We start from the raw sequence: 21,224 nt of genomic DNA, 5'->3' as shown, positions 1-21,224 counted from the left end.
TAGGTTTAGGCTGAAAGGTCACAGCTCACTGGATGGATTGCGGTGACATTTTGTACAGACCATAATGATATTTTCTCCAGCGCCACCAGCTGGTCGTGTTGTTTCACGTTTCGTAACTAGATCTGAGGAGATTCCTATCAATTCATAGTAACCTGTTTTACTGGGGCGACGGTAGATCAGTGGTAGATTTTGTTGTCTTTCAACTTGAAGGCTGTGGGTTAGATTCCTGGGGCAAGACCCTTTGCCTGCTGTGTCAGCAGCATGTGAGTGGAGGAAATACACAGCTGTATGAAAGTGTGAGTGAATGGTTGTGAGCTTTAGCAGCTTGCTAGCATGCTAATGTTAGATTTTTAGCTCAAAGTGCTTTTAATTTGAAGGCTTTTAATAAGAACAATTATAGGTAATGGTGATTTAACCTCTGTTTGTTGAGTTTTTGAGCCAGATGAAGACTTGTTAACAAGTTTATCAGCAAACTTCTATTCACTCTTACTACGTATTTATGTTTTTTTTTGCTCCATCACAAGAAATTCACAAGAAATTCTCGGCTCTTCACCAACACCAGCATATGTCGCCGTATATTTTGGCTTGGGAGTTCTCTTTCCACTCCAGTGTCTTTTTATAGTTTTGTCGTTCGTAGCGTACGCCCTGCTGTGCTTCTATTTTCATGAATGCTGTGAGAAATAATTGAAAGCGTTGTGTACGCTGCCGTCTGTTGCAGCGCTCCCACTTCCCCGTCCCTTGTAAATACTGTATCACTGAAACCCCCGCTGTAAGCAGCCGTCTCAGGATTCCTCGCAGATCTGGAAAACTTAAGCGAGTTCAATATAACTCATAACTGGGATCTGAATGTCGTTCCTGGACAGAGACAGTTTTTGACTGATTTTAAATTCAGCTGATAAAAAAAAAATCAGTTTTCTCAAAGAAGCTCATGTCCTGTCTCCTCAAAATCAGTGGATTCTTTTTTTTCCATCCATAAGGAGGAGGAAATGGTGTCAAAGGAGTCACAACCCCTGCTGCTAGTGGTGTGAAATGCAACAGACGGAGGATCTTGATGAGTCTTAACACAAAGTAATCATGTACCACAACAACTACAAACAAATTCATGACTTTTTTAGAAGCAATAAAGGACTAATTTGCAGATTTGTCTAATAAATGTCAGTATATAAGTCATCCTTTGTTCTGGAGGAGCTGCCTGAGGGGAAATCAGATTTGAGATGGAGACTTTACATTTGAATAAAAAGCCTGCACTGCGAATGACATGACTTTGATGATTCTGGGAAACTTGAGTATTTTCTCTTATTTTATTAGACTAAATGATTAACCTAGACTGAAGATAAGGGGCAATAAGATAAGACCTAAATTCAATAAGTCGCTGATTAATTTTTGTCATCCTTGGCTTTATCCTCAAAAACAGGAAGATTTATTTGGTTCTATACTATTTTACTATCACTGAACATGTGACAAAGATCCTCATGTCAGCTAACCACACAACGTCCATAACTACAAGTGTTCATTATTCCCAGCTTCTAGCCCAAGTGACCAAGGTGACTTAAGGATTTCCTAGATTAGTTGGAAATTAGTATGGAAATTTGGAACTTGCCATATGCCTGGTTTCTTTTCTGTATTCCTTTCACATCAAAGATGGAGTTTCCTCACATGTCACGACCTCATCACCCATTTCATGCACAACAGCTGAATGGCATGACTGAAGAGAAGTCCTCCCTGAAACCTGCTCTCGTCAACGAGCTCCATGAGACAAAGACCCTCTTGGATGATGTGAAGGGGGAGATCGGGCCTTTACCTTTACACATTCTCCAGGATGTTGCCATGGAGGTGCAGCTGTCAGACTCTTCAGATCCGGGAGATGATGGAGGAACTGTGAGTAGAAAGGCAGCAGACGAAGGGACAGGGCTGAAGGTAGAGGAGTGAAGAAACAAATATGAACCGTGGTTAAATAAAGACCATTATTTTTCACAGTGCAGCATGCCAGTTGGTCATGAATCAACCTTGTGTACTGTATTTTGACTGTGTGGCCTCACCTCAGTGTGAGCAGTGATCATTTATTCTAGATTCCTAACTTCTGCCAGCCACAGAAAAACACCTAAACATATAAATCCTGCCCCAAAAAACAAATAGTCCCTGGAGCAGTGCTCAGCTCTCATCTGTACTCTTCATTTGCTTCCTGAAGTTGCAGAGGTTAGTGAAAGATATGTTTGTCTTTTTCCACCTCAGTGAAGGGTGAATTTGGCTCAGTGCAATAAGAAATGGATTACCCATTTATTAAAGAGGCTGTGTCACTCCTCATTGACTTGGACAAATAACAAACTAATTTCTCTCTGTTCTTCACTGGATTTCTGATAACGCTGAAATACTGATTGCAGCCATATGGGCTCCCTCAACTTTTTTTTAAATCAAATTATTAAAAATGTGCCACTGCAGAGATTCCACAAAGGAATCCTGTAAGACATTCATTGAATAAAAACAACAGAAAACAAAGAAAGCACTGAAAACGTTTCACTTTGACGCCATTTTGGAATCAGCTGGAAACTTTTTTTTCACCAGTGCATCTCAGTATGAAGCCAAGACTAATGTTGCCTTTTTCCTCAGTCAACTGCAGGTCTGTAGGTAGTGGCGTTTTGTAAAGTAGCAGTAGTGTATTGACAGGGAAGTATTGATGTTTCAATTAGAGCAGCGTTACATAGTGCCGCAGCATGGTAACATGGTGCGTCTCCTGCCATCTGCTCTGCCTCTACGTCTGATGAACGAGGCACGTGGGGCTAATCGAGCCGCACATGAGCGATGGGACTGCGAGATCTGTCTCTCTCTCTCCCGCTCTCCCTCTCGCTCACACACATACACACACTTATCCTATACTCACGTACTTATGCAGAAAAATGGGGGGGAAGGACAAGGGAGAATTCCTCAGCCTCACTGTTTAAACAGGCAACAGAAAGCTTGTGATTCTTCCCCTTCTCCCTTCACATGTGCTACAGGAGCAGCCAGCAGACTGTTTCTTACAAGGAAAAACCGGCAAAAGCAGCAGATGCATGAGCTTAATAATCTTCCAAAACTCATCTGATAGAAAATAGGAAACAAAAAAAAACAGAGAAGGCAATGGCTTCTGCCAGGTTTTCTCGTGCTGGGACAGTCTGAAATAACAGTGTGCATTATGCCTGGCATTACTGGCTGCCAAACCGCATGAATCAAAGACCTCATTGTGTGGATTACCTCGTTAATCTGTTGATGCCATTAAGTAGTATTGCAGGTTAAAATGTGCCAGGTTTTTTTTTTTTTTCCCCCTCAGTTCATCTCTTATTGGGGAGGTGTAGCGTTAGGTTGGTAATCTGCTTTAAACACTTTCTGGGGGAAGGAGTCATGCTGAAACCCGGCCAAGAGGACGCTGCTATCATGAAGGGCTTTCTCTTAATGTGGCACACGGTGGGGACTGACACGCTGAGGCAAACGGGGAAGGGAAAGTCAACTACACACCCGACGCCACTTGTTGAAATATATGACCACATGAATAATGATAGAGGGAAAAGGAAAGTGATATTGCTGAAGCAGTCCCACAATGGCATCTTGTTGCTCTTCCTTTTGGTTACCAACTGTAAAAACTCCCAAGTTGTGTCTCTTTGGAGGAGTTAAAGCAAGGCTGTGCCATGTTGCTGCTTTAGCTCATACACTTTAGAGGTGAACCCAGAGAGAGAGAGTGAGAGAGAGACAGAAAAACAGAGGGAAAGGGACAGAAAGAGAGGTAATCCTCCCTTTTTTCTGCTCCCTGGGGTGGTCTCTTCATCCAGGGCCTCAAAGAGGGACAGAATACACCTCCCTGTCACAATGGAGGGAAACCACAGGGGCTGTAGCTATCTGTGTGTGTGTGTGTGTGTGTGTGTGTGTGTGTGTGTGTGTGTGTGTGTGTGTGTGTGTGTGTGTGTGTGCGATGGGGTGCAGCTTTAAGCAGGCCTTTGAGTGGCCTAATTGCATTGGAATACAGCAGTGTGAGAGAGCTGGCTCAGATCACGGCGGGCTGCTGGAGGGGTGAGTGCCCGCACCTCGACATCCACACTCAGCAAAAGAGCCTCAGCACAATGCACACAATTAATGCTCTCCCTCTCGTTAACTCTCTCCCCACTTTTTGTCCTCTCCTACTTTTCTCCCATTCTCCTCCTCGTCGCCTCACATCTTACCCGCACCCCCTCCTCCAGTATGTCGTCACTCACCCACTGTATACAGCCTGTCAATCTCCCGCTCTCTCTTTGATGCACACAACAATTACAGTAAAGATGAAAAGCTCCCCTTATGCAAGACACCGAGCGAGGATTTTTGATACCTGTGCAGCTAATCTCAAACAAAGCACATGATTAAAAAGTATTGAATGCTTTTATCTATAGGGTCTATATTCATAAAGCAGCAGGAAAACCGGGGTTTACATATAAATTGAATGACACTGGTTCAATGTAAATCTGAGCCAAACAACTCAAAGTTGATGCAGGTGGTATAGCTGCAAAGCAAATATCCATTCAGTCATGATTGTTCCCTGAGGATGAGCGTGTAATAAACCAGTAATGGTCCAACAGAGAGGTTTTGTGTCGTCATGGCATTAAATACTTTAGTTGTTATTGCACTATCTTCGATTTTTACGTCATGTGCTGTAGAGGTATTCGGTAAAAGCCTGTACATTAGAGCTAAAACATTTAATCTAGTATTAAATGTCAAACATGTCTGATTCGTTTGCTGGTTTTATGATTGTGAACGGAAGGTGTTTGGGCTTTGGATTGTTGTGTAGAGGTAAGAAACAAAGATTAAAAATGTCATCTCGAGTTGCTGAATCCTGTCTTTGTACACATTAGGTGTTGGACTCGAGGGCGTGGACTTTTGAAAGAAGACAACAGAAAGCGGAATACATTAAAGAATTTGTATGGTTGGCTTTTGCAAAGCAAAGAAGCTTTCTGTAGCGTCCATGTCAGTCTCTGCAGATTCATGATTCTGCACATGCTTGTTTCAAACACCCAAGTGAAATGGGGGGTGTAAAAAAAAAAGGAAAATCTGCATTTCCATAGTAATGGAACCGATTAACAGATGATGGAAATTGTCTTGGTCAATTCCTGTAAGTGTGATTATATATGGACTGCAGTTCTCTCTATAATGGTTGAGACCACATGTTAGTGTCTCTTCAGCAGACAGTGGACAGTTAATTAAATGGTCAGACACACAGACAAATCCCAGTGTGGATCCAACTGTACCTGCATTTAAATGGGATTCACTGGACTATGTGTGTGTGTGGACCAATCAATGACTTTAAAAACATATCATATTTAACCATCCGCTCCTTTGATTTTCTTCATTACACGAGCCGTGTCTTAATAAAACCTAATTATTTCCGCTCGCACAGCGCTTTCTGGTGAGAAATTGGCAGAGGGATGTGAGCTGATGTATAGGGAGACAGTCGCCTAATTAGAGCGTTAGAAATTGAATCTTTACAGCACACGGGTCATATAATTATCCTACTGTTAATTTAACGCTTACATTCTCTGCTGTTCATTTTTATTCCCTTAAACGTAGTTTGGCAGCGGCCCTCTGTGCTCAGCTCTGTGTTTTTACAGTAGGAGGAGGAGAGGAGGAGGAGGAGGAGGAGGAGGAGGAGAGGAGGCAACGTGCATGGCCCCCCAAATCTGGCCCCTCTGAGTGACTGAATAACTGAGGACCCTGCTGTCCAAATAACAAGGCTCGCATCATTTATGCATTGTTAAGCCACGTAATTGAAACGAGCCATAGTTTGCATATTACACCATTAAAATAATGTGCTTTGCGTTTCTTCCAACACGACTATTTAAGCCTGTGTGGCGATGTGGTAATTCCTTGAATTACCACCTAATTACCACAATGTTCTTTTGATTTGGCCGATTTCAATGTTACGCCACAATAATGTTCAGTATTACCAGGATGAATTACTAAGCCGTGCCTGGAACTTTTCCGCCTATGACTTAAATCTTGGCACTTTCATGTGCTGCCAGTGCAGCTGTATTCACATCCATAAAGGATTATTAGTTTCTGAAATGAGATCCATTAAAGGCCCAATCAGCGATAGTTAATTGAAGAGCTGGAGTTATACATGGAATATGAGCATTTTTGCGTGATTCTTTGGGCCTGGTTTTTATCACTGTTTATATTATTATCATTAATGTAAACAGACCAACAACACTATAAAACATTGTTGATTTATAATTACTGCTCCTCGCAGTAAAGCACATGTCTGATCATTACAAATCGATCTCATATTTATTTAACGTTTTCGTGGCTGTGTGCTTAACTATGTTTGGGATACAAGGCGTGCCCTTAAAGGGCGACTATAACCAACTGTGAATTTAGCGTATAAATTGATGGCTGTCAAAGATAATTACATTTGGTTTGCTAAAGCAGCGAGAACATGAGAGGAGCTGTAACTTAAAGCAGGATGTGAAATCGAAATCCAACGCAGCCATGTAAAGCAGAGAATGGAGAACACTTTGTTAATTAGCACTCGCCCTTTGTTACATGCCAACATATTGTTCTCAGAACTCAGTCTATACACATGACATGTGTCCTGGGTGAACTTTGTGAATACATTAACATTGTTAATAATGACTTGTAAGCATGCACAGTCACTCTGTAGCTCTGTTTGTTTTTATTCTACAGTTTTAGTAGAAATATTTCTTCCTCTTTCTTAAATTGTACTCCTTGGTCCAACGTATTAAAGAAACTGTTTGATTTCAGTTTCAGTCATTTGCATATTTAGAAGTTATACATTGTGGCTATTGGGGAAGTGTCAGTATTGATTTATACATTAATTTGTGGCCAGTATACTGTTTATTACTTTATTTCTAATTGATATAGTGCTTTTACACTCTGCATTGGAATTATTAATGCCTCCTAATATTCACAATTAAGGTTTTGCTTTGGAGGTGAGAGAGTTGGCATTTGAAGGTATGTTTATCATTTTTTTCCTCACACATTTGTTGTTTTTATCTCAGTGGAGTGTGAGGAGCAGCAGCTTTGAGGACAGATGTAATCTCTCTCATCTTTTTCCCAGTTTCTCTGGCCCTTTTTCTCGCTCTCACTGGCCCTGTCCTCTTTACTCCTCCCTCCTTTCTCCCTGCAAAGGCTTTGTCCCTGCAGCAGAGAGCCTCTCTAAATAGAGGCCTTTAGATAGTCCAGGACTGGGGTGTGGGGGGGGTTCGGGTCAGGAGGGTGGGCTGTGACGTGCTTGCCGTTGTTTCATTTACCTCTCTCCCTATGGCAACCAGCAGTGGACGGCCAGGAATGTCCCCTCTCTGGACAAAGTCCTGGTCCATGAAGCTGACACCAGGGGACAGCAATGGAAACCTGCTCTACTTACTCTGGACTTGAGGCCTAAATCTACACTTAGTCCTTCTCTTTGCTTGTGTCTGTCCTCACTTTAGTGGAAGGATGAGCAGCCACAGAGGGTTTTTTCACCTTTAATCTCTAAAATATTTGACTACATACAATCACAAAATAATTTTTTGAGATGTTAAAATATATGGGATGGATCTAAGTAGTGCTGCTTCACCACAGTGCTACTCCATGTCCTTAAAACTATTTACATTTTCAAGACTAAATTGTATATTTTTTATGATGTAAAAAAAAGGAAATTGTTTTTAAACAAAAGCTCATATTCAGTCCAGCGAGTCCCTTTTTTCCCACTGAAAAGCAACTCATACTGAGACAAGCTTGTAAACGTGGCTTTACAACCATAAACAGAAGTTGATTTGTTTATTTTATGGACTGTCAAAAGTTTCTAGTTCAGCACATGTAAAAATATTTACAAGCCTACACTTTTACAGTCTTACTATTTTAAGTATTTGCAGATAATTGATGTATAAAAATACAAATAACAGACTTTAGTGTCACTGCAAAGACAGAGCAGGTGCACATTCAGCACAGAGCTGAATGTCAACACATGACAGTACTGTCAATGTCACTGCATTTCATCTAATTGTATTTATTTTTTATTATGGGATAAATATTATCATATAATTTTAATTGTTTTCCTCCTATTCATGTTTCATTTTCAAAAGCAATCATATTTGAGGTTATTTTCTTAATTTTGCCTCCTTTTCTATTAGTGCCAGTGTATCATTTCCTTTTAAATTGGAGTAGAGAATAATCTAAGAACCAAATGCTCTGTGAGTAATGTCTGTCACACCCACACATACACGCAACACAGCATATTAATATTCATATACAAACTCACAGACCATCAGCAGAAATGTTGCCACACTGCAGAACTAAAATTCGGTGTAAAATCAAGCTCTCTGTTGCAGTAAAAAAAAAAAAAACATTTTCTAATTAAAATTATACAATTTAATAATCATAAATATGCGCATGTATGTTGAATAAAGTCATGCAGCAAGTGACAAACAAATTGTACTCAAGTCAATAACTAGACATCCTGCAGAGTTTAGTATTAAAGCTGCTGTCAGAGGAGACCCCGCTCTGTTGGAGTTAAATTCTCCAGCTACAGCCTGAAGATTATCAAAGTAAAACTACAGTATCTTACAGTTGCACCGCTGACGCCGCTGCTCCGTCTCTCCATGCTGCACTCCGGCTCTCCGCTTCCACGGGAGCCTCAACTCGCACCTCTCCCGACAAAGAGAGTAGTGTTTGTTGAGACTTTCCCCGCAGCCAATCGCCGCGCCGTTGCTCTTGGCAACCACGTCCATCATCTTTTGAGGTCCAATCAGCGGCGGGGGGCGGGGCGGGGTCCAGGTGCGCCTCGGCGTACACTTGGCAGAGCGCCTGGGAGCCGCCTGTGGGCAGGAGAGGGTCTGTCAAATGTGAGGTTTCTTTAATAAGAGCGACCAGTCCGGCTCTGAGAGTCATGGCGACCGCAGCGTCTAACCACTACAGCATCCTTACCTCCAGCGCATCCATCGTGCACTCGGAGCCCGGCAGCATGCAGCAAGCGGCAGCGTACCGGGACGCGCAGAGCCTGTTGCAGAGCGACTACCCGCTGCAGAGCAACAGCCACACGCTCAGCCACGCGCACCAGTGGATCACGGCGCTGTCCCACGGAGAGGGAGCGCCGTGGTCCTCCAGCCCGCTCGGCACGGAGCAGGACATCAAACCCGCGGTGCAGAGCGCACGGGACGAGATGCACAACTCCAGCAGCAACTTGCAGCACCAGTCGCGGGCGCCGCACCTGGTGCATCAGACGCACGGGAACCACCACGACAACCGGGCGTGGAGAACCACTACCGCGGCGCACATACCGAGCATGGCGACGACGAACGGCCAAAGCCTTATTTACTCCCAGCCGAGTTTCAGCGTCAACGGGCTGATCCCGAGCAGCGGGCAGGGGATGCACCACCACAACCTAAGAGACACTCATGACGAGCACCACAGCCCGCACCTCAGCGACCACGGCCACCCTCAGTCTCAGCATCAGCACCAGCACCGACCGCAGAGCCACCACGACCACTCGGACGAGGATACACCGACCTCGGACGACCTGGAGCAGTTCGCCAAGCAGTTCAAACAGCGGAGGATCAAGCTGGGCTTCACGCAGGCGGACGTGGGACTCGCCCTGGGGACCCTGTACGGAAATGTGTTTTCCCAAACCACCATATGCAGGTTTGAGGCCCTGCAGCTCAGCTTCAAAAACATGTGCAAGCTGAAGCCTCTGTTGAACAAGTGGCTGGAGGAGGCGGACTCTACCTCGGGCAGCCCGACCAGTCTGGACAAAATCGCTGCGCAGGGGAGGAAAAGGAAAAAACGGACTTCAATCGAGGTAAGCGTAAAGGGAGCTTTGGAGAGCCATTTTTTGAAGTGCCCTAAGCCGGCAGCGTCGGAAATAATCTCCTTGGCGGACACTCTGCACCTGGAGAAAGAAGTGGTGAGGGTTTGGTTTTGTAACAGGAGACAGAAGGAGAAGCGTATGACGCCTCCTGGAGGAACACTGCCGGGGAGCGAGGATGTGTACGGGGACACGCCGCCGCACCACGGGGTCCAGACCCCAGTCCAATGAACTCTGCTGGACTGGACCGCTCCTCCAGGACTTGTTTATCCTTTTTAATTTATCCCCCCAAGGTTATATATAAATCACTGGACTATGAAACAATATAGAGGGTGTTTTATGTATAATAGAACGCCGTGAGTACTTTCACAATATCTGCAGTGAATTTGTGAGACATCATGGGAGACGGAGGGAGTGAGTGAATGAGTGAGTGAGTGAGGGGAGGACAGGACATTTCGCCTCCTCTCCCACAGCTGCAGGAACACAAGCCTGTGTTGTTTTCTCCGAGGATACACACTGTATGTCCAGCACTGTGACTACACTCGACACAGTTTCGAGGTGTAGCCCCTATTGTGTATTGAAATCATACTTGACGAAAACAAAAAAGAGGGAGGGGGAGTGGTGATGGTGTCTCTGAATGATCTCCATTTGCCACTTTTTTAAAAATGAAAATGGGGAATCAAACCCAACACATCTTTTTTTCCTGCGCGTAAAAGCAAAGACAGAGGCGTTTTTTTGTTTGTTTTGTAGCTCCAAATTGTGCGTGCAGCAGTCGGTTGGTGGGTTGGTTTGGTGGATGGACGGTTGGCTCAGCGGGGTCAAAAGGAGCTGCGTTTAATGGAATAAACTGGAGCCCAGTAAAGGCTGCAGCTCCAATCCAGTGGAGTCCAGCTGAGGCTGAGCATCGTCCGAGTTCCATCTGTCAGCCAGGCTGCACAGAGGCGCGCTGCTGGAGGCTGCAGGGCCATTCAGCTCCTTATTTACTCTGGGAGGATTTAGTCATGAACACACTATTATTATTATTATTATTATTATTGTTATTATTATTATTATTATCATCATTGTTATTATTATAATTATTATTACACTGACTGAAGTGTTGAGGTAGATTTAAAATGTATGACCTCTGTCCTATTAGTCAAACAACAGAAGAAGCATGAAAGTAAATGTTTTTTGTTTTTGTTTTTTTAGAAAAAACAGCGTTAATTAACAACAGTAATAATAATAATCATAATAATAGTGATGATAATAATAATGATAATATTGACCCCCTCAGAGAGCTCCGTGAAGATTGATTGGATTATAAATGGCACTTTTCCACAACAGTATGGGCTATAGATATATATTTGTGTCTATATCTATACAGACATTTATGTCTCTCACAACATTTGGATCCACTTTTGTAAATATTGTATAACTTTCAGAAGTCATCAAGCGTCACCCCCCTTTTTTTCTTTCTCCACTGGGGCACTTTTTTTGGATTCGGTGTTTTCAGAATAAGCAGTCTTAGAGTTTTATTTTTTATTTTGTTTTTTAAATTTCCAGGTTTTATTCATAGCCTACCTACTGCCTTGTATCTGTGTGGTATTTAATGTTTCTCATTGTGTTGCCGAAATTATGTGCGTTTCGTATTTTCTTTTCGTTTATGTTTTGAGTCGTAAATCAGTCAAATTATTTTTGACTTTTTTTTAATTTTTAACTTTATTTTATTTTTTGCCATTTTTGATGTCCGTTGTTAACTCACATTAGATTGTGTTTCCAGTCCAATGTTCACGCTTTAACTGCTGGATGCAGATGACTCGGTAACACAAGAGTCAGACACAAAAGGACAAAAAACAGCGAAATTACCATCAGGATTATTGGCTTTAAAAAGAAAAGAATGTTATAACAACATCAATAATAATAATAATAAAAGATTAAAAATACATTTACATTTACTCAAAATGATTTTGGTGACATAAACAAATGCAGCTTATGATCAAAATTATTGTTATTATTATTATTATTATAATTAATTGTTATTTTTTTGTTGCCATGCATTTCATTCCAGCCATTTTGTCTTTGTACGTCTGAGTTTGCTTTATTATAATGAGGGAGGGGGGTGGAATTTATTTCTAGTATTTTCTCATTTTTCTTTATTTTTTTATTTTATTTTGTTAATGAGATTGTAATTTATTCTACGATGTTTTATAGACACAGAGAGTGAGATATATATATGAGATGACAGTGACAGTGTTTTTGTAGAGAAGAAGGGAGACATAAAAAAAATAATGCTTTATTCTTTATTTTCAGCGGGATTATTGCCACACACACACACACACAGACACACACACACAGCCTGGACCGTCACAGTTTAAAATGCATATTTTCCATCTCAGTAGCTTTTGTTTTTGCTCAATTCAAAGACAAAGATCCGTGGATTTATGTTGAAACTATCCTCTCTTATCATGTGGAAATATCTTCTTTTTTCTTTTTTTCCCGCCCTCCTCCCTCCCGCAGAAACGATCATGGCACTGAAATGTGTTTTCTTCGGTAGCTTTAAATGAATCGACCCAAGTCACAAATCACTGGAAATTCAAGTTGTGGGACGTAGATGTGTAGCAAACCCGACCCGCTGTTTTTTCTTCTCTGTTTTGTTTTTTAATTGCTTGGTAAATCTCTTTGTTTTATTTTGAAGGTATAAGAGATGTGTTGTTGTTGGGTTGGGATGATATAGGCTCTGTCATATTCACTGGATGAATTTGGGGGGTGGATTTTAAAGCAGAGGAGGGAAAAATGCCTGTAGGTGTTTCATTGACTTGATACATGAACAACGGACTTGCACATTTTTAAATAATGGGGTTGATATTAAACAGCTTTTTTCCAACGTCGAGGTTAAATGTATTATTATTATCATTATTATTAATAATTAGTTTTTACACTATTTTAAATTCTGCTGCTGCTGCTTCTGCTGCTGATTTCACTGTCTGCTCGTGCTCGGCAGCTGTGGTGTTAAAAAAGAAAAAAAAAATCTGCCTCTTGCTTTGAGCTCATTCGTCTGCGTGGAATTAATGGTGGAGAGAAAATCAGCCTTGATGAATGGAAGATCATGAGCCGATGATGTGTTGTTTCTGCCTCAGGCTGCTTTTAAATTGACAGGCTATGGCTTGCAAAAAAAGGGAAAAAATCTTTCCTGGGTTAAATTAGGGATTCTTAAAGTATGGAGTGAGGACTTATAGCAGGCCATGGGGAGTCTGAATGAGGCCCAACATGCTAATCATTTTGGTTTCACTGTTATATTTTTATTTTATTGTGACCTAGAGGTTTCACACAGGCTTAATCATTATTGAAAATAAAACAGTACAGTAGCACACCTTATATACTTATATACCTATTTTTATTTATTTATTTATGTCAATAATTATGACACATGCACAGGTTTGATAACTCAACACTTTCTATAACAGTTATTTTCTAAAACGTTCCTGCATTAAGCAATTGGTAAAAAATAAAATAAAATAAAATAAAAAGATGTACCTTGTCAGAGGACAACAGTGTCACCAACACAACCATATAGAAGTAACATAAAATATACGATAATAGCATTTTAAATATGGGTTAGTCTTGCTAGTCTCTATTCTTGCACTAGAAGTAAACATGTACACTCTTTTTTACTTACAGAAAAAATGGAATAAAGGTGAATTAAGAGTCTGAACTCATCTATAGGCCATGAAACTAAAAATAACTGCTACCTGTTTTTTTAACAAAATGTATTATTGTGTTCAATTTAGTCCCTCATACTGGATTAATAGATTTTTTTGTAAAAAAAAAGAAATTCTCCCAAGGGTAAATATTCCGCTATTATATTTCTATAGGGACTCGCTGTATAAAGTGACAGTGATATTGACAGTGGTGACCTCGGTGGCATTCTTCCTTTCCCCATAGTGTTTAATTTCTCCATAATATTCCCACAGGAGTGTGTGGTGTTATGTTTATGAGCATCTTTCCACAAGCTCTAGTCTAGTTGATCATATATTTTTTTCTTTTTTTCCAAAGCTGATAGCTATAATTCACAGCTGCTATTTTCTCTCTGCTCCATCCTAAAAGTACAAAAAAACAACAGTGTAAAACTGTGTTTCCCTCTGGGGCTGTCATATATTAATTGCACATCGTCTCCATTTCACTCATCAAGCCACAGCCAGTCCCTGTTCTGATGTTAGCAGCAGTGAAAAGATGATAGTGGTGAAGAAGGAGAAGTAGGTTAGAGTGAGATTCAGGCACCAATTGGATAATCAATAGCTGATTGCTCATTGATGACCAATTAAACAAAAGGGTGATTCAGAAGTCACTTAAATAAAGAGTGAACAGGAGTCAACTGTGCAAAGAAAAGAGAAGTAGGAGGCAGTAATGCAACATTTTTGCCGTAAAAAAACAAAAAAGAAGAGAATGAACAGAACTGACTTTTTGGCTATTGCAGTTCTTTTCTCTCAGGACTTAAACGTGTGTTTAGTCACAAACGGTTTTTAAACTATTTTTGGACTTAAAACTATGACGTTAAATGCTGCATATCTACCATATGAAAAAAAACGAACAAGGCCTTGCTATTGTTTCTTATTATGAAATGAATCTTGGTAGCAGATTTTTGGATTTCTGTTCTGGTCTCTGCTTCATAGTTGTTCCGCTGTCCAGAAAAAAAATGGCCACTGTGTTTAATTAACCTGTACACAAACTGATAAGCACAGCCGATGTTACTCCGCTCTCATGCAGTGGCTTCTCCAGGTTAAAAAACAGGATCATTTCCACATACCTGTTTTGTTTCTGATGCAGGTGGAAACCAAACGTCGACCTCCTCTGCATCATCTTTGACCTTTGACCTGCCATTTGGACGCCTGGCACAGAGTGACCCCCCCTCTAACAGAAAGGCTTCTCTTTACTCTCAGAAGAAGACCTCTGTGGAGTCCAGTAATAACAATAACAACAATAATAATAATAATGATAATAAAATAAAGTAAAAAGTGTGACCTTCACCTTCTCTCTGGCAGATGCTGTTAATATATGCTGTGTTAATTACACTTCCTCTTATTTAGGTGGCTTGAAAGTCCCCATCAGTTTCCTATGGAAGAAAAAAAAGAAACTCTCCTCTGTTGTTGTTCTGACTGAGCTGAGGAGAAACACAGAGGGGGATAGTTGGTGCTCTAGCGCCATCTAGTGACACCAGGTAGACCTAAGGGTGAGTGTTTCAGCTGTCCACTTATTTTAGAGTCTCAAGAGTTGGGTCAACATGAAGCAACATACTGTATACCTTTTAGTTTTACTACTGGAGGAAATATGTTAAAGTACAGTTGACAGCAGAAACAATAGTTAAACAGACTGTAGAGGATTTCACAACAAGGTGAGCTGTTAAGTAACCTACTGGGATAGTAAAAGAAAAATACAACCTACAGCCAGAAGACAACAACACTCTTTCTGCACCTGTGGGAATTATAAAGCCATTTCACAGGGCAACAAATGACAATTTCATATTTTTGCCATTTTTTTGACACAGCTAGTGTAGAAACAGTTCAAATAATAATAGACAATCTAAAATAATATCAAATAATCCACTATGCATGAAGTACAAACTACTCTTTCAACGATATGAATAATATCTTTCTTTTAATATGGAAATAATTGCACATTTAGGAATAAAATGAATGAATAATGAACTACAGGTTAAAGACACTTTGCAAATGTGTTGGGTCTGAATACTTTAGATGCTTAGGTCAATTTTGTCAGTTTTTATTTATTTTTTCAAAAGGGTGAAAACATATAAACATGAGCCTCTTGTGTAAATTTTCCACATTTAGCATTTTTCTCATGTGCATTTCTTATGGAACTAACTCACATTTACTAGGTTTTACTAAGTTTTCACAACAGATAGTTGGCGCAAAATGTGTTTTGTAAATGATGAGAATTGAATCAAAAGTTCTAAATGAAGCCCAAACAAACAGAAACCTGTATACTAGTATGTTGCTTCTCTTTGGCTGACATTATTGTGCGACTGACAAGTGTAGGTCAGATAAAACAGAGCAGTTTGTCCCCTGTTCAAAGGACATTCAGACATGATACAGTCTAATTTGAGACTGTGGAAAAAACAGCAGCTCCTCAGACTCATGATGGGCATCATATTTAATCTATTCTGACAATATATTCAACACGGGATCAATAAAAACACATGTGGAACAAGAGTGCAGGTAAGATGATCACCGTTGTCTGTGCACGCAGACTTTTATCTCAGCAGCCTCACAGATATGTTCTTGTTGTTTTCGGCTGCTCACATAAAAACACTGCATGCTAAATGTGAAAGGACATATGAGCCTCCAAAGCCTGTTTGGGCAGGTTGGCAGCCTTGTACACGGTGTCATCTCCTACTACATGAAATGTCTTTTTCTCAGGTTATCAGGACGAGACCCACATTTTCACCTGTCTTCACCGCAGCTCTCATTGTTAAGTAAACCCATTCTAATTGCTTTTCCTGCTACTGATTGACATTATATATATATATATATATATATATATATATATATATATATATATATATATGTATGTATGTATATACATACATATATATGTGTATATATATATGTGTATATATATATATATATATATATATATATGTACAGTATATATATATAGTTTTTTATATATATATATAATTTTTTTTCCAGTGTAATATTTGGTCTCTGGCAGTAAACTTTAATGAAATTCTGGCACTAGAGCGTATGCTGTACTTCCTGGTGTCAAGACACGGTTAAACAAGCATTACTGACTCACTGTGTTTGGTCCAATCTGGCCCACAGGATGAATTTGTGAATATACTGTATTTTCACTTCCAGATAGGTAATACACATGTGTAAATGGTAAATATTGTTGAAATTGCACTTATTTTTCCACAAGAAATTTCAGATTTTCATTTAGCTTTGTATTACTAGAATAAGGGTAGAATTTTTTATAAAAATTGTGCTTCTGAACCTCAGATTCCCCTGAGTCGATAAATATCTTCATTGTTTTTTTGTTAAGTGCCCACTAGGCTTGAAACTGCAACACTAATTCTGCACTTTTTAGACGCACTTGTTGGTTGGCACGTAACAAAGAAAAGAATGAAGATATTTCTCAACTCAGTGGAAACTGAGGTTCGGAAGCACAATTTTTTCAAAAATGCAACCCCTATTCTTGAAATACAAAGCTAAATGAAAAATCGGTGAAGTATTCCTTTAATGAAAAGGGAAAAAAAATAGGGGTCCTTGTTTAAAGGTTATTATGCCATTATTTTACTGATCAAATTGCACTGTATGTGGCCCCTGAACAGTACCCCTATTGTCATGACAAAAAATGAATGTTTCTTCCTCTGTCATGTTTGTTTCAAGCCTCGTGTCCATCTCTGAACTGTGTGGACACGAATCAGCCTTCTGCATCAATCACATCATCAGTCTGTCTCTCTGTCTCACACTATCCACCCCCCCAAAAGTGTTTAGATAACAGTGATACAAGCTCACAGCCTCAACATAATTCCACAGTTTGACATTGTTGTTCTTCAGCCTCACTCAGATGCATCACGGCTAATTACACTTTGCACACTTAAGTACACAAAGGCGCGTGTGCGTTCATTTGTAAACGAGTTATTGTTTAATTATAACTTCACATGAACTTTGCAGATCAGTGGGGCGAAACGTGTCTCCCCTTCAGCGCATAATTATTCAAGCTATAATTGCTCGGCCTGTTTGTGAAACACATCTCTCACATCTCTCAGCAAGGACCGTCTTGTACACAGCGTCTGTGCCGGCTCCTCTTTTGCGAAGGCCCCAGGGCCACTGAGTGACTCCGAGAGGCTGCTGAGAGAGAGAAAACTGTTTCAGCTGAACAATGAACAAGAAACATTCATTTATAAAATTAAGGTCGTTTTCTTTGCTTTTTGGGTGGTGGATTATACTGGGAAAAAAACACAGTCATTTGAGTCTGTTATGTCACACGTACAACACCATGGATAAAATTCAACATAATCTTCAAAACTTTATTAACACAGACATTTGTGGCATCTGGTCCACAGCTTATATAAGAAAAAAGGATTAAAATAGAAAATATCTGTAATCCCAGGACGCTCAAAGTCTCACTCTGTTCTGATCAAAACAAAGTTTTCATTTGTCAACAGTCACTATCTATCTGCAGGTGATGCTATTTTCAATCATTCAGATTGACACGCTCATCTCTTAAGTGCCTTTAAATAATCTGAGTCAGGCATAAGTCAACCTTATGTTCTCATTGTGAGATATAAAATAAATACACCACCTTCACCTTTCAAGGCTCCTATAACTAAGTCAAAACAAACCACCTCATCAGTCCCATGAGAAGATTTTGCTTCATTTTACAGCAAAATGACAAAAAAAAGTTATAATAATTTAAGCTGCAAGCAAGCAAACATTGTGCAGGCGCTCACAGCTTAAAATGAATGATTTTTATCAAGCTTAAAATGCATTGAGCATAAAATGTACTCTGTATTTTAGATACTGAGTTGTGGATCTTAAAATCTAGTCTAAATCTCTATGAAACGTTGCAAATATGTCTCAGCAGGTAGCTCAGTGGGTTAAAGTGATTCTTGACATAGTGGGTTTAATTTTTGAAAGACTCAAATCATTTTAGAAACTCTGACTAAGATGAGAAACTTAAGTGCACCAAGAAATTCAGAGTAAGCGCATCAGGACAAATAGCTCAGTCCATCAAAAGACGATCTTACGATGAAGTAAATTTCACACAATTTTAAAACTTCAGCCCAAAAAACAGAACTGAAAAACACCAGGAAAGTTTTGTTTCGCACTTAAGAATCTTGCTTTGATATATTCTAGTTCAAGATTCAGTGTAGTCAAAAGCTCTAAGAAAACACAAAGAATTGTGATGTTCTTATGTCTGATAGGTTAAATTCTTATAAAAACAAAACATTTTAAAGTTTAACATTTAAAGTGAAAGGAGATGTAAAGTCACAAATGTACAAGGAATTTATAGCATGGTGACTTTGTTCACAACCATAAGGTTGTTTGGACCATGGTGGCAGCTCTTGTACTGACTGTTTGCACTGAGAATAGAATCATAAAAGTTGCTTCATCACACTAGTTTCTGCTTTGTCTTACCAGGTTTTACCTTTGGGGGCGCCACTGAGCCATTTTGCACCACTTTTCCGTTTCGCCTGATTTACGTGCCAATTTTCATCTGTTTTCACCAAAAATGTGATCCTTTCAGAAGTAAATTCTATTTTAGAAGTGAATTTCAATAGGCAATCATTATTAATAACTCATACTAATCATTACTAGATATAAATATGTGCAAAGTTGAAAAACTGAAACATAGATACTGGTTAAAGCCAGGTTGAAAATAATTTGCGTTTGTTCCTTTTGTTTTAATTACTGCATATAACACAAATTATTAGAGCAGCCATTTAAAAATCTAATATATATATATTTTTTTCTTTCTAGGAATAAAATGTTTTTTACACTATTCGTGTATCAATAAAAACAAAAATCTACTGAAACAAATCAGTGGAATTGAGCCAAATCGCCACCGCATTGTGGACTTTTGAATGTTTTCTTTGAACATGTCTGATAGTAGACCATGTTCTTGCCATCAGGAGTTTAAATGTCAAAGAGGAAAACAAGAAACAATGTGTTTTATAAAGACATCTGGTCTTAATTTAGAGAAACACAAGTGCTTCGTCTGCCGCCAGCATCAAATCAAAGTCATGAAGTTGTCTCACTTGTTGACAGTAATCACAGCAACACTGTGTACAAAATGAAAACATTTATCCCCTTGGATTTGGATATGGCGAAAGAAACATCCCTGCCGCCTAAAAAAAGCTACATATGGATTATAGTATTTAGATGGATTTAACAAACTCGGTGCTGACATTCTCCGTGTCCTTGAAAACAGAGGGAAAATAACAAGCTGTAGACACAGCAGCGCGGGCACTGACAAGGACGTCTTCATTATTTGAGTCGAAGAAACTAAAGAAGGAAAACCAAGCCACATAATGATGGGTATCAAAGCGAGGCCTCCCCGAGGCAGGTGTGAGGCCTGTCGAGTCCCAGCCAGAGGACGACTCACAGGAGGAGGCAGACCACAGTGCTCACTGCAGAGGAGACTATTACTGCACAGGAGAGGTGCTGCCACGTTTGTCAAGGTATGTCCATGAGTCACTCTGGTGGTCTGAAGATAAGACAGATAAAGAAAGAAAACATGTGGCGACTCTGTGCCAGAACCCTCACCCTTCCCTGGTTTAGAATTTCTGTCACCAGGACACAACCAGGATGACTCTACGTCCTCATTCCAACCTTCTGCTTCTCCGTCCTTCTTTTTGGTACATCTGACTCCAGTGAAATACCGCAATCGTGTTTCAGAGAACCAGGGTTAATTCCTTAATCTAAAGTGTGCTGCTGTCTGGGCTTCTGCCTTTCCTCCATCAGTCGTGACAATCACTGTTTACATGTTAAAAGTCTGATTTTAGTCGGGCTAAGACTTTTTTTTTTCTAATGTCACGTAAACACGTCAGTCCGACTAAAATCGAGCTAGTCTTAGTCAGACTAACATACCTGGATAATGCGATTCATAGTCTGATTACTCCAGCATGTATTCGCTTAGTCCGTTGTCCAAATGCCTGTCTTAGTTAGACTTAGTTCAGTTCAGACCTTTATTGAGCCTCAATGGGTACATTTGGTTTTCAGCAGTGGTTAAAAAGAGAGTGGTCACAAGAGAGAACACATAATATTGCATTGCAAAATTCTGCCTCAAGAAGTGTTAGTTTAAAAAAAAGGTCCACCCAAATATCAGCAGCATTAAACAAATAATTAAAATGTCACAGAAGATTTGGCTGATTGATTAATTGATTAAGCTGATAAGCTTAATAAGTATTGCATTATCTCATTTGCCAATGGTTTTTAAATGTAACGGACATTTGTTTATATTTAAAAGCACACACTATGTATTTAATGTTGGATTCACAAGCATGCGCCTGTGATCTCCTGAAAGACAAATAAAAAGCACAACTAATTGCTGTGGATCCCCGCTGAATATATCAGCCTCATACAGAAGCGTGACAACAAGAAATCAAGTCGCAGCGCAGAGCGGAAAGCCTCCATGAATCACGGTTGCATCCGTACCCAGGCACTCGGCAGCAGTGCTGGTGTTGGTGGCTGAGGAATAATCACTGGGGAGGCAGACCAAATTAATACTTCAGCTGAGGCTGCCTCGTTCTCCGTCATTAGGGCACATTACAGGGCCACAATATACATCATTAAATCAGGCATAAACAATTCATTAAAAGGCCGTTAAGAAGACAAACTAATGTCACTTCTCCCGGTAGTATTAATAAACTGTAAAAAAGCACAGGGTTAAGGACATAAAGGATCATTCCACCACATTTATTCAGTCA

General features: G+C 40.1%; 2 protein-coding genes across 2 annotated transcripts in view; both read left to right on the top strand.

The window, feature by feature from the left end:
• The window catches only part of LOC122774677 (endoprotease bli-like), an 84,657-nt gene that overhangs the window by 59,012 nt on the left and 4,421 nt on the right, over window positions 1–21,224 (top strand). The window contains exon 14 of the mRNA XM_044034150.1: window positions 1,642–1,878. Coding sequence (XP_043890085.1) covers window positions 1,642–1,878 — 237 coding nt within the window. The remainder of the gene's footprint in view (window positions 1–1,641; window positions 1,879–21,224) is intronic.
• pou3f2b (POU class 3 homeobox 2b) lies at window positions 8,679–10,468 on the top strand. Its single transcript, XM_044034989.1, has one exon. The coding sequence runs from the start codon at window positions 8,879–8,881 to the stop codon at window positions 10,022–10,024; it is 1,146 nt and encodes a 381-aa protein (XP_043890924.1). The 5' UTR covers window positions 8,679–8,878; the 3' UTR covers window positions 10,025–10,468.

Source organism: Solea senegalensis, linkage group LG9 (assembly GCF_019176455.1).
Source record: "Solea senegalensis isolate Sse05_10M linkage group LG9, IFAPA_SoseM_1, whole genome shotgun sequence".
Taxonomy (NCBI): domain Eukaryota; kingdom Metazoa; phylum Chordata; class Actinopteri; order Pleuronectiformes; family Soleidae; genus Solea; species Solea senegalensis.
The sequence above is the reverse complement of the archived record's forward strand: the minus strand, read 5'-3'. Positions and strand labels throughout refer to the sequence as shown.

What these genes read in the sequence shown, in the direction of transcription:
- pou3f2b (XM_044034989.1), top strand. Translation starts at nt 8,879, where the DNA reads ATGGCGACCGCAGCGTCTAACCACTACAGCATCCTTACCTCCAGCGCA.